The 13,715-nt window shown below is 37.8% G+C and overlaps 1 protein-coding gene across 1 annotated transcript in view; it reads right to left on the minus strand.

Annotated features, from left to right (window-relative positions):
• EFCAB5 (EF-hand calcium binding domain 5) overlaps positions 1-13,715 on the minus strand; it is a 175,546-nt gene that overhangs the window by 61,865 nt on the left and 99,966 nt on the right. Inside the window, exon 12 of the mRNA XM_044248235.1 lies at positions 334-433. Within this exon, the coding sequence (XP_044104170.1) occupies positions 334-433 (100 nt within the window). The remainder of the gene's footprint in view (positions 1-333; positions 434-13,715) is intronic.

The raw sequence follows: 13,715 nt of genomic DNA on the forward strand, positions 1-13,715 counted from the left end.
CTCAGAAATTTTAGAATTCTGAGTTGGACATTAAAACTGGAATTACCATTACCAACTTAATTTCCAAAACATTCAGATTGCCACTCGAGCACCTCTTCATTTGAATGAACTTAAAATTGAGTTCTAACTTGACCACTTTTAGTATTGGACTATAGTGAAAAAGACATCTAGTTGTGATGAAGAGTGACTCTTGTGGGGAATGAACAGTTAGATTAACTACCATGATCTAAGGGAGATGTCTTGTGAAGGGATTCCATGGGAATACAATGACTTTTATCAGGTGAGTATACTATGTCATTCTAGCTTGAGCATCTCCTTCTGAATGGCACTTACATTGTCTTGGGTTTCGCAGCAAACTTCTAAGCGTTTTTGAACTTTGGTCATAGAATGTTTCCAGCAAGACCAATGTCCTCTGCCGATCCAAAAACCCTACCTAAGCAGAAAGTTAGCAGTTAGTTGATACAGGAGATTTGAGATTTTTATGTAAAGGAATACAGTTTGGTGAAGCTTTTATCATCACCACTGGTACCATCATTATGTAAATAAAGCTGCTGAGTAAAAAATCAGGAAAGCTATATCTTGCCTTTAGGCTTATCCTCTACTTCCCCATCCTGTGACATGTGTAAATGCCCTGCACTTAATAGATGCTTAACAATAGTTACTGACTTGATTGCTAAAGCCAATGTATAATGCTCAATTCTTATCCAATTAGACATGAGTAGGGCACTTAACCACTCCCAACTTGCTCTTTTTTGCATCATTTCTGAGAAACATTTTAACAGAAAAATAGAGAAAATGATAAACCTAACACGTGTTCCCAACACCCAGAAATGATGATTGTTACTATTTTGGGTATGTACTTTAAAAACATATAATTGATATCATAGTACATATGTACTTCATAAAGTTCCTTTTGTTTACTCAACATTGAGATCAACTCATATATGTGAAGAGATATATTTTATTCCTTTTTTGCTGCTTGTTCTGTAATTAAAAAAATTTTTTTAGATTTATTTATTTATTTGAGAGGGAGGAGCAGAGGGAGAGGGAGAGAATTCTTAAACAGACTCCCTGCCCAGATGCAGCATTGTCCTAGAACCCTGAGATCACGACCTGAGTGGAAATCAAGAGTTGTCTTCTTCATCAACTGAGCCACCCAGGTACCCTCAAAACACTGTAATTTTTTAAAAAAATTTTTAATAAACATATAATGTATTATTAGTCCCAAGGGTACAGGTCTATGAATCGCCAGGTTTACACACTTCCCAGCACTCACCATAGCACTTACCCTCCCCAATGTCCATAAAAAACACTGTAAACTTTTTTAAAGTCCCTTTACTGATGGGCATTTAGATTACTTCTAGTGTTCAGATACTAAAATAATGCTGCAGTGAATATACTTATACACATTCCTTGCATACATGTATGAACATTTCTGTGGGTAAGTAATTAAAAGTGTTCATTTTTATCATGTTCAGTTAGCCGGCATATAGGATATCATTTACTTGTCAGAGAGAGAGAGAGAAAGGGAGAGCACAAGCAGAGGGAACAGCAGGCAGAGGGAGAAGCAGGGTCCCAGCTGAGCAGGGAGTCTGATGCGGGACTCAGTCCTAAGACTCCAGGAACATGACCTGAGCCGAAGGCAGATGCCCAACCAACTGAGCCACACAGGCATCCTTACTATGAACATCTTCAGCTTTAGTTGTTATTGCCAAATTGTTCCACAAAATACCTATACTTCTCACCATTATTGAATGAGAATATCATTTCTCCCTATCATGCCAATACTTGATATTATTACAGTTCATGATTTTTTCCAATCTGATAGGTTAAAAATAGTATCTAGTTATTTTAACTTGCATTTCCCTGAAAATTATTGAGATTAAATATATTTTCATATATTTACTTTGTATTTATGTTTCCTCATCTATGGAAGGCTTTTTTTTTCAATTTATTTATTTTCAGAAAAACATTATTCATTATTTTTTCACCACACCCAGTGCTCCATGCAAGCCGTGCCCTCTATAATACCCACCACCTGGTACCCCAACCTCCCACCCCCCCGCCACTTCAAACCCCTCAGACTGTTTTTCAGAGTCCATAGTCTCTCATTGTTCACCTCCCCTTCCAATTTACCCAAATTCCCTACTCCTCTCTAACGCCCCTTGTCCTCCATGCTATTTGTTATGCTCCACAAATAAGTGAAACCATATGATAATTGACTCTCTCTGCTTGACTTATTTCACTCAGCATAATCTCTTCCAGTCCCGTCCATATTGCTACAAAAGTTGGGTATTCATCCTTTCTGATGGAGGCATAATACTCCATAGTGTATATGGACCACATCTTCCTTATCCATTCATCCGTTGAAGGGCATCTTGGTTCTTTCCATAGTTTGGCGACTGTGGCCATTGCTGCTATAAACATTGGGGTACAGATGGCCCTTCTTTTCACGACATCTGTGTCTTTGGCTTTTTTTTTTAAAAAAGATTTTATTTATTTACTTGACAGAGAGGGATCACAAGTAGGCAGAGAGGCAGGCAGAGAAAGAGGAGGAAGCAGGCTCCCCAGTGAACAGAGAGCCTGATACAGGGCTCCATCCCAGGACCCTGGGATCATGACCTGAGCTGAAGGCAGAGGCTTTAACCCACTGAACCACCCAGGCGCCCTGTATGGAAGGCTTTTTTATGTCCTTTTCCTTTCTTCTGTTGTGAAGAGTTGTCTATTTCTTATCAATTTGTAAATGTTTTTGAGAGAGAGAGAGCATGAGAGGAGAGAGGTCAGTGGGAGAAGCAGACTCCCTGCCCAGCAGGGAGTCTGATGCGGGACTCCATCCCAGGACTCCAGGATCATGACCTGAGCCAAAGGCAGTCGCGTAACCAACTGAGCCATCCAGGTGCTCCAATTTGTAAATTTTTGATAATGATCATTCTGTTATCTATATAGCAAATACTCTTTCTCAGTTTAATCTCTTCTTTTTTCATTTAACTTTTGGTGAGTTTAACTAGATCAATTTTCTAATTTTGAGGTAGCCAAATATATCGATTAGTTCTTGAATGGTTTATGCTTACTAGAGGTATTCCCTAAGAAATATTACCTATACCAAGGTCAAAAGTCATCCTCTATACTCTATATGTGTTCTAAAACTTTTATAGTTTTGTTTTCCACATTCAGGTCTTTGATTAGATAGGACATATTTTTGCACATTATTGAGGCTCTAATCTAATTTTAATTTTTTCCCAATTGTCCCAACTTAGCATTTATTGATTAGTCTCTTATCACTGAATTATTTGCTACCTGTGCTACGCACTAAATCCTCACATACTCATAAATCTGAGGCCAGGCCAAATATTGTTAATATAACTTTATTTCTAAAAAAAAAAAAAAGAGGGAAATCAGGGCTCAGTTGGTTAAGCATCTAGGTCTTGATTTCAGCTCAGGTCATGATCTCAGGGTCATGGGATTAAATCCCATGACTGGCTCCATGCTCAGTGGATTTTCTCCCTCTTCCTCTGCTTATTTTCTCTCTTTAAATAAATAAACCATTTAAAAATGAGGGATATCCTTCTCAACTTGTTCTTCTTATAATTGTTTTTGCTATATTTGGACCTTCATTTCCATAGAGGTTTTAAAAAGGAATTCTTTTGAAAAAATACAACATACATTCAGAAAAGTATACAGATAATAAGCAAATGGTTTTTGTCATAGTATAATCACACACGGGAGCTATTTCTCAAAGGAGAATAGTCAACATTAGTAGAGGGCATGATTTTGTTCTAAAAGTCAAGGAATCTACCCTGTAATTCTTCTACTGCAACTTGCCATAACATTTTAATTTGCCCCATACTCTTCAAATACCGTCAGATCATCTAGGTAATAAGGTACAAGGCAAAGAAGAGTTTTTGCAGCCTACAAAGTCTACAAAGACTTTTCTTGCTCTGGGACTTAACTCTTGCAACTGACAGCTCAATTAATGTGTAAGAGCAGCACATGAGAGTAAAGTTGTTCTTAAAATAGGTCCAATAAGGTCCAATAAGCATTGTGCCTCTTGGTGACATGTGGCACATTTGCCTCGTATTTTGAGATATTCTGTTATGCTTCAGACTACTAGACTGCTAAAACTGTTACAAAGATGGTAAGCCCTGATACTACATGGCTTTTATCTTTTTCCCTCAGACACATATGGGTTATACCAAGGCATCTAAAGCTTCTTCATGCTCAGCAGGTCCAATTACCATGATGGAAATCATCGAGGTAGTAGATCTGATGTTCTGTGGGATGTCTACATAGTAGATTATAATAGAAAGAAAGAGGGCTGCTTTAGTGCTATGGTGAGGCATAAAAGTATAGTGCTGACAGGTGAAGTCAGACTTCTGTCTGTCCTTGTAAAGTCCTCTGGAGAAAATAGTATTTGACAACCCAATAGTTGTGAATGAGGGGGCTGTGTCAATGTGGTTCAATAAAGATTCCGCATGGTGAGTAACAACTGCAAATGGAGTCATAGTAACCTACAAACATTTTTTTAAATGTTAAAACAATTTTTTACAAACATTTTACCTTCTGCATAGGCAAAAGAGCAGAATCAGACAAGAATGTGATCAGGTACTTTTTCTGAATCCTTCACATCACCCATGTATTTTTATATCTAATTTCTGTGGAATTGTTCTGTTTTTGTTTTATTTATCTATGTATTCATGTATGATTGTATGTATGTATGTATGTAGTTGTATTTTCCATTCTGGCAGACAGAGAAGGTTCAGGAGTTTCTATTTGGTCCTTCCTACCGTGATAGACTTCAGGCCCCAATTTGTAAGGATGCTGTTAGTTGCTGACTATGTCTATTCCAATTATACATTCAGGAACCAGAAATGAACATAGCTAAGGTCACAGATTAATTGGGGGACCAAAATACTATTTATCACTTGATATCTATAAACTCTACTTTTAACCAGTAGTCCACTGGGCATTTTGAGATTCTAGGGATTAGTATTAACTTGGAGTCAGTGTCTGGTAATCTCAGAAAGTCTGGAATATCTCCTTCCTTCCAATATATTTCACTCTAGTAAATGGCTACAGGTATTTTGAGGAACACTTGGGAGTAAGATCTACTGTATTTGCTTGAGGCAGTCTTGTAGGATTCTTCTTCAAGAGAGCCAGCTTCTTACTCTACATCAAAGAATTCTAGGTGTGTAAATTGGCTTAAGTCTGGAAACTAGATAAGAAGCTAAGATTCTCCATTAAGGTGTCTCAACTGTTTCTGGCCCCATAGTTAGAGCTTTCCTATAAAAAACTCTAGCAACTGGGGCGCCTGGGTGGCTCAGTGGGTTAAGCCGCTGCCTTCGGCTCAGGTCATGATCTCAGAGTCCTGGGATGGAGTCCTGCATCGGACTCTCTGCTCAGCAGGGAGCCTGCTTCCTCCTCTCTCTCTGCCTGCCTCTCTGTCTACTTGTGATTTCTCTCTGTCAAATAAATAAATAAAATCTTAAAAAAAACCTCTAGCAACAATTTAGTAGATATCCTATCTATTTAACCTCAATGGAAATAATAATCACCACAGAAAATCCATGTGGGTCAAAATTTTCAGATAGTCACTTTAATTCTTGCTATTCATTGTGGTAATTCTAATTATATATTCAGTAAGTAGGTAAATAACTGTGGTGTGAGTCCTAGACAAAATGAGCCCATTATAATATGGGCTTCGACCTTGGGCAGCAAACCAAAATACCATTTATCTATGGTATTGATGAGCACTGATTTTGACCAGGAGACTTCATTTCTGGCAATTATATACCATGTCTTCTATCATTCTGGAATCCCATAAGAATCCCATAATTTTAATGGCAGTATCTACTACCATCATCTTTAGCCTACAGAGAACAGTTACCAAAGACGCTAATGTTCCCTTCATTGACGTATTTCTCAAGAAAGTGCCATCTGGACCTTTTGGGAGGATATGGTAAAGGTGCATAATAGGCAGGTTACATAAGAGAAATCAACTTCAGCAACCTTATAAGCCTTTGGATTTCTTCCTCTATAGCATGCCAAGAAGATTCTGGCATCTCAGTCTCATTGAATATAGGCCTTATTTTGGGTCAAGATTTCAGTTTACCTACCAAGGGAACTGTTAAAACCATTCTCAGATACTAAAAATATTACAGCTAAGTAAATCTTCTAAGTATATAAGTATTGACAAGTTTGAGCCAATCCAAACTTACATCCATCCTTCTTAGTCTAAAAGTTTTGTAATCAATCCCCACACATATCCTCCAGGTTTTTGTCGTTATAAATGAGCACAAAACTTGCTATTCTCTTGGAGTACCAACAGTAACTTCTCAGTCCAGATTTGACTTGTCCTGATGGGACATGCTGAGATCTGACTCCAATTTTGGGTCTAAAGGCAATGAATGTTGTACAGGTGGACCTTAAGGAAAATAGACATACCCCTGTAAGATAATTGCCTTAAGTGAAGTTATTACAGAGACTCTAAGTGAAGAAAAGCTAATATTCTCAAATAGGAGAGGGATTGCTTCTGCTGCCAAGGGAGGCTTAGAGAGATTTGTAGCTCAGGTCTTAGCTTCCATCCAAATGTAAACATTCTAAGTCTCAGGATCTCTGTTTTTCAAGAGGCATGTTAACTTTCACATAACAGACTTGGCAACTGTATGAATTCAACTTACATTTTAGTCCTGTCACATTAAATTTGTGGGCTGATTTTTCATCCACATCTGTCCTGAATCTACAAGAAATAGATTCCTTCAAAGTCATCATGAAATTTTTCTTGTTTTCTGACTGCAACTTGAACTGAGAATTTAAAGCCCTGAGGTTGTTTTTCACTTTCTACAACCTCTCCAATGCAGTGAAAGGAAGTCCATTCACTGAGAGCCCTTATAGTCAACACTTACTGTAATTATGGTTAAATGCAGCAGCCACTTGTTCCCTTAAAGCCCTTCCTTCAAAAGGCAACTTCTGGGACTTCATCAAAATCAAAAGCTTCTACACAGCAAAGGAAACAGTCAAGAAAACAAAGAGGCAACCCACGGAATGGGAGAAGATATTTGCAAATGACAGTATAGACAAAAAAAAAAAGGTTGATATCCAGGATCTATAAAGAACTCCTCAAACTCAACACACACAAAACAGATAATCATATCAAAAAATGGGCAGAAGATATGAACAGACACTTCTCCAATGAAGACATACAAATGGCTATCAGACATGTGTAAAAGTGTTCATCATCACTAGCTATTAGGGAGATTCAAATAAAAACCACATTGAGGGGCACCTGGGTGGCTCAGTGGGTTAAGCCTCTGCCTTCAGCTGAGGTCATGATCCCAGGGTTCTGGGATCGAGCCCCGCTTCGGGCTCTCTGCTCAGCGGGGAGCCTGTTTCCTCCTCTCTCTCTGCCTGCCTCTCTGCCTACTTGTGATTTCTGTCTGTCAAATAAATAAATAAATATCTTAAAAAAATAAATAAAACCACATTGAGATATCACCTTACACCAGTTAGAATGGCCAAAATTAACAAAACAGGAAACAACATGTGTTGGAGGGGATGTGGAGAAAGGGGAACCCTCTTCCACTGTTGGTGGGAATGCAAGTTGGTGCAGCCTCTTTGGAGAACAGTGTGGAGATTCCTCAAGAAATTTAAAATAGAACTTCCCTATGACCCTGCAATTGCACTCCTGGGTATTTACCCCAAAGATACAGATGTAGAAAAGAAGGGCCATCTGTACCCCAATGTTTATAGCAGCAATGGCCACGGTCGCCAAACTATGGAAAGAACCAAGATGCCCTTCAATGGACGAATGGATAAGGAAGATGTGGTCCATATACACTATGGAGTATTATGCCTCCATCAGAAAGGATGGATACCCAACTTTTGTAGCAACATGGACGGGACTGGAAGAGATTATGCAGAGTGAAATCAGTCAAGCAGAGAGAGTCAATTATCATATGGTTTCACTTATTTGTGGAGCATAACATGGAGGACATGGGGAGTTAGGAGAAGGGAGTTGGGGGAAATTGGAAGGGGAGGTGAACCATGAGAGACTATGGACTCTGAAAAACAATCTGAGGGGTTTAAAGTGGTGGGGGGGTGGGAGGTTGGGGGAACCAGGTGGTGGGTATTAGAGAGGGCACAGATTGCATGAAGCACTGGGTGTGGTACAAAAACAATGAATACTGTTATGCTGAAAATAAATAAAAAATAAATTAAAAAAAAAAGGCATTCCATCCTAAACAACCACAGAGATATTTTTTTTAAAACTTTTTCACTGAGGAATAATAGATATGTAATAAGGTGGGGGTATTTGGATGGCTAAGTTGGTTAAGCATCTGACTCTTGATCTCAGCTCAGACCTTTGATCTCAGGCTCTGTGCTGGGCTCCAATCCTGGGCATGGAACATTATTTATTTTTTTTTAATTTTTTTAGATTTTATTTATTTGACAAAGAGAAAAAGAATACAAGCTGGTGGATCAGGAGGCAGAGGCCAAGAGAGAGCAGGCTCCCCACAGAGCAGGGAGCCTGATGTGGGGCTCAATTTTAGGACTCTGGGATCATGACCTGAGCCCAAGGCAGCTGCTTAACTGACTGAGCCACCCAGGCACCCGTGGAGCACACTTTTAAAAAATATAATACGGTATGCAAATCCCAAGCGTTTAGCTCAATGAGTGTTTACCTATCTATACTCCGTATAAGTACCACTCAGGTAAAGAGATAGAACACTTTCATCATTGCCTGAAGACTCCTTCATGGTTTCTCTTAGTCAATAATTCCTCCAAAGGTAATTATTATTCTGATATTTTCACTATAGTTTGCCTTTTTAAAATTTCACATAGATGGAATTATACAGTACATGTCCTTTTGTATCTTCTCTTGTTCAATATATCCATGAATGTTATTCATGTTTCCTTTGTAATTTATTTTTCATGGTTACATAATATTCCATTGCATTAATATATAGACATTTGTTTAATCTTACTATTGTTGATATATATTTGTATTGTTTTTAGTTTTTTTTTAAGATTTTATTTATTTGTCAGAGAGAAAGAGAGAGTAAGCACAGGCAGACAGAATGACAGGCAGAGGGAGAAGCAGGCTCCCCACTGAGCAAGGAGCCTGATGTGGGACTCAATCCCAGGACGCTGGGATCATGACCTGAGCCGAAGGCAGCTGCTTAACCAACTGAGCCACCCAGGCGTCCCTTGTTTTTAGTTTTTGACTATTACAAATAAAGCCATGAATATTCTTGTTTTTTTAAATTGACCTGAATGAAGTATAACTTACATCCAATAAAATGAGCCAATTTTAAGTGTAGAGTTCAATGGTTGTGACAATGTATACACCCATGTAACTACTACCACAATGAAGATATGGATTTTTTCATTAAACCAATACGTTTTCTTGTGCTGCTTTGTAATCAGTCCCCACTACTCACGGCCCCAGAAAACTATCATTCTGCTTTCTATTCCTATAGACTAGTTTTCCTTTTTCTGGATTTTCATATAAATGAAATAAGGTAGCATGTATTCTTTTATGTCTTCCTTCTTTCATTTATTATAATATTTTTGAAACTCATCAATGTTATTGTGTGTATTGGTAGCTCATTTCTTTTCTTTATTTTTATTTTTTTTATTTAATTTTATTTTTTCAGTGTTCCAAGATTCATTGTTTTTGCACCACACCAGTGCTCCATGCAATACGTACCCTTCTTCTTCTTTTTTTTTTTTTTTAAGATACGTACCCTTCTTAATATCAACAACCAGGCTTACCTAACAGCTCATTTCTTTTTATTGCTGAGTAATATTCCATTGTATGGCTATACTACAGTGTGTTTATCCCTAAGTTGATGGGCACTTGGGTTGTGTCTAGTTCAGAGTTGTTGTGAATTAGACTACTAAGAGCATTTTCATATAAGGATTTGAATCTACATATATTTCCAATTTTTCCAATTTTATTTCATTTCTTCTTGGTAAATACCTAGGAGTGGAATTGCTGGTTGCTGGGTCATATGGTAAGTATATGTTTAACTTATTAAGAAACTGCCAAAATGTTTTCCAAAGTGGTTATTCCATTCCTATCAGCAGCACATGAGGATTCTACTTGTTCCACATCTTTGCCAATACTTGTCATTGTCAGCCTTACCTTTTTTTTAAAAATTTCAGTATGGTTAATGTATAGTGTTCTATTAGTTTCAGGTGTACAATAGAATAATCCAACAATTCTGTACATTACTCAGTGCTCATCATAAGTGATTCTTAATCTCTTCTACCTATATCCTCCCACCTCCCTCATCCCCTTCCTCTCTGGTAACCATTAGTTTGTTCTCTATAGATAAGAGTCTGTTTTTTTTGGTTTCTCTATCTCTTTCTTTCTTTGTTCATTTGTTTTGTTTCTTAAATCCCACATATGAGTGAGACCATATGGTACTTGTCTTTCTCTGACTGGCTTAATTCACTGAGCATTAAACCCTCTAGATCCATCCATGTTGTTGGAGCAATATTCAAGGAGGATTGCCTGAAGGATGCACAGACATTTCAGATTTTATAAAATATATTCCTTACTTAAACCAAGTTGGCAAGGATCTGAGAACCTAGACTGCAATATGTCAGCTCATTTAAGAATTGTTTTTTTTTGGGGGTGCCCGGGTGGCTCAGTCTGTTGAGCAGCCGATTCTTGATTTTGGCTCAGGTCATGATTTCAGGTCATGAGATCAAGCTCCACACTGAGTGGGGAGCCTGCTTAAGATTCTCTCTCTCCCTTGGCTGCATTCTCTCTCTCTCAAAAAAAAAATGTGGTTTTTTTTTTTTAATTGTAGTCTTACATGGTGCCATTTGTCTATATTTAAGGCAGTTATAAGAAAGTGTCCTAAGAAAATGTTTTATTTCTTATAAGGCCATCATAATGGATGTTCCCTTCATTGCATAGGGCCCCATAAATGAGCACTTCCAAGAGAAACTCCTGACTGTACTTTGAATCCCAAATTTCTGTATGTCTTCTTTTTCTTTTTGGAATGGGAGAGGGAGAAGGGAGAGAGAGAGATTGAGAATCTCAAGTAGGCTCTACACTTGGTGCAGAGCTCAATGTGGGCCTCAGTCTCACAACCTTGAGATCATGACCTGAACCGAAATCAAGAGACATTTAACTGACTGAGTCACCAGGTACTCCTGTACTTCTTCTTTTTTTTAAAAAAAGATTTAATTCAATTCCAGTTAGTTAACATACAGTGTAATATTATTTTCAGGCATAGAATTAAGTAATTCAACACCTATATACAACATTCGCTGCTTATTAAAACAAGTATCCTCCTTAATCCCCTTTACCTATTTAACCCATCCCTCTACCTACCTTCCCTCTGGTAACATCAGTTTGTTTTCTAAAATTAAGAGTCTAGGGGTGCCTGGCTGTTGTATAATCACTGAGTTCTACTCCAGAAACCAATATTGCGCTGTATGTTAACTAAAATTTAAATTAAAAATTTTAAAAAAGAGTCTGTTTCTTGGCTTGTCTCTTTTCACCCCATGTTCATTTGTTTTGTTTCTTAAATTTCTTTAAATTTCTTAAATTCCACATATGAGTGAAATCATATGGTATTTGTCTTTCTCTAACTGACTTATTTTGCTCAGCATTATACTCTCTAGCTCCATCCACATCATTGCAAGTGGCAAGATTTCATTCTTCTTTTTTATGTCTGAGTGATACCTAATAGTAAATCAATCTCTCTCTCATATCTATATCTATATCGATATCAGTATCTATAGATATATAGATATCAATATAGATATATATCTCACTATTCTGTATCTATTCATCAATTGATACATCTGGGCTCTTTCCATAATTTGGCTATTGTTGATAATGGTGCTATAAACGTCAGGGTGCATGTATCACTTTGAATTAGTATTTTTGTATTCTTTGGATAAATACCTAGTAGTACAATTGCTGGATGGTAGGGCAGTTCTATTTTTATCTTTTTGAGGAAAATCCATATTGTTTTTCAGAGTGGCTGTATCAGACCTACCTCAGGAAGTAAGTAAAATCCCAAATAACCTAACCTTACATTTAAAGAAGCTAGTAAAAGAACAACAAGTGTGGGGCGCCTGGGTGGCTCAGTGGGTTAAGCCGCTGCCTTCGGCTCGGGTCATGATCTCAGGGTCCTGGGATCGAGTCCCGCATCGGGTCTCTGCTCAGCATGGAGCCTGCTTCCCTCTCTCTCTCTGCCTGCCTCTCCATCTACTTGTGATTTCTCTCTGTCAAATAAATACATGAAATCTTAAAAAAAAAAACAAGTGAAGCTTAAATCCAGCAGAAGAAGGAAAATAATACAGACAAGAGCAGAAAGAGATGATATCAAAACTGAAAAAAAAATTGAGATCAGGAACAAGACAAGGATGCCCACTTTCACCACTCTTGTTCAACATAGTATTAGAAGTCCTAGCAACAGCAATCAGACAACAGAGAGAAATAAAAGGTATCCAAATTGGTAATGAAGAAGTCAAACTCTCTCTCTTCGCAGATGACATGATTCTTTATATGGAAAACCCAAAAGACTCCACCCCCAAACTACTAGAACTCATACAGCAATTCAGCAACGTGGCAGGATACAAAGTCAATGTGCATAAATCAGTGGCTTTCTTATACACTAACAAGGAAAATACAGAAAGGGAAATTAGAGAATCTATTCCATTTACTATAGCACCAAGAACCATAAGATACCTGGGAATAAACCTAACTAAAGAGGTAAAGGATCTGTACTTGAGGAACTGTAGAACACTCATGAAAGAAATTGAAGAAGACACAAAAAGATGGAAGACCATTCCATGCTCTTGGATTGGAAGAATAAACATTGTTAAAATGTCTATACTGCCTAGAGCAATCTATACTTTTAATGCCATTCCGATCAAAATTCCACCGGCATTCTTCAAAGAGCTGGAGCAAATAATCCTAAAATTTGTATGGAATCAGAAGAGACCCCGAATCGCTATGGAAATGTTGAAAAACAAAAATAAAGCTGGCTGCATCACCTTACCTGATTTCAAGCTTTATTACAAAGCTGTGATCACCAAGACAGCATGGTACTGGCATAAAAACAGACACATAGACCAGTGGAACAGAGTAGAGAGGCCAGATATGGACCCTCAACTCTATGGTCAATTAATCTTTGACAAAACAGGAAAAAATATACAGTGGAAAAAAGACAGTCTCTTCAATAAATGGTGCTGGGAAAACTGGACAGCTATATGTAGAAGAATGAAACTCGACCATTCTCTTACACCGTACACAAAGATCAACTCAAAATGGATAAAAGACCTCAACGTGAGACAGGAATCCATCAGAATCTTAGAGGAGAACATAGGCAGTAATCTCTTTGATATCAGCCACAGCAACTTCTTTCAAGATACGTCTCCAAAGGCAAAGGAAACAAAAGCAAAAATAAACTTCTGGGACTTCATCAAAATCAAAAGCTTCTGCACAGCAAAGGAAACAGTCAAAAAAACAAAGAGGCAACCCACGGAATGGGAGAAGATATTTGCAAATGACAGTACAGACAAAAGGTTGATATCCAGGATCTATAATGAACTCCTCAAACTCAACCGACACGAAACAGACAAACACATCAAAAAATGGGCAGAAGATATGAACAGACACTTCTCCAATCAAGACATACAAATGGCTATCAGACACATGAAAAAATGCTCATCATCATTAGCCCTCA

This window comes from Neovison vison, chromosome 5 (genome assembly GCF_020171115.1).
Source record: "Neovison vison isolate M4711 chromosome 5, ASM_NN_V1, whole genome shotgun sequence".
Taxonomy (NCBI): domain Eukaryota; kingdom Metazoa; phylum Chordata; class Mammalia; order Carnivora; family Mustelidae; genus Neogale; species Neogale vison.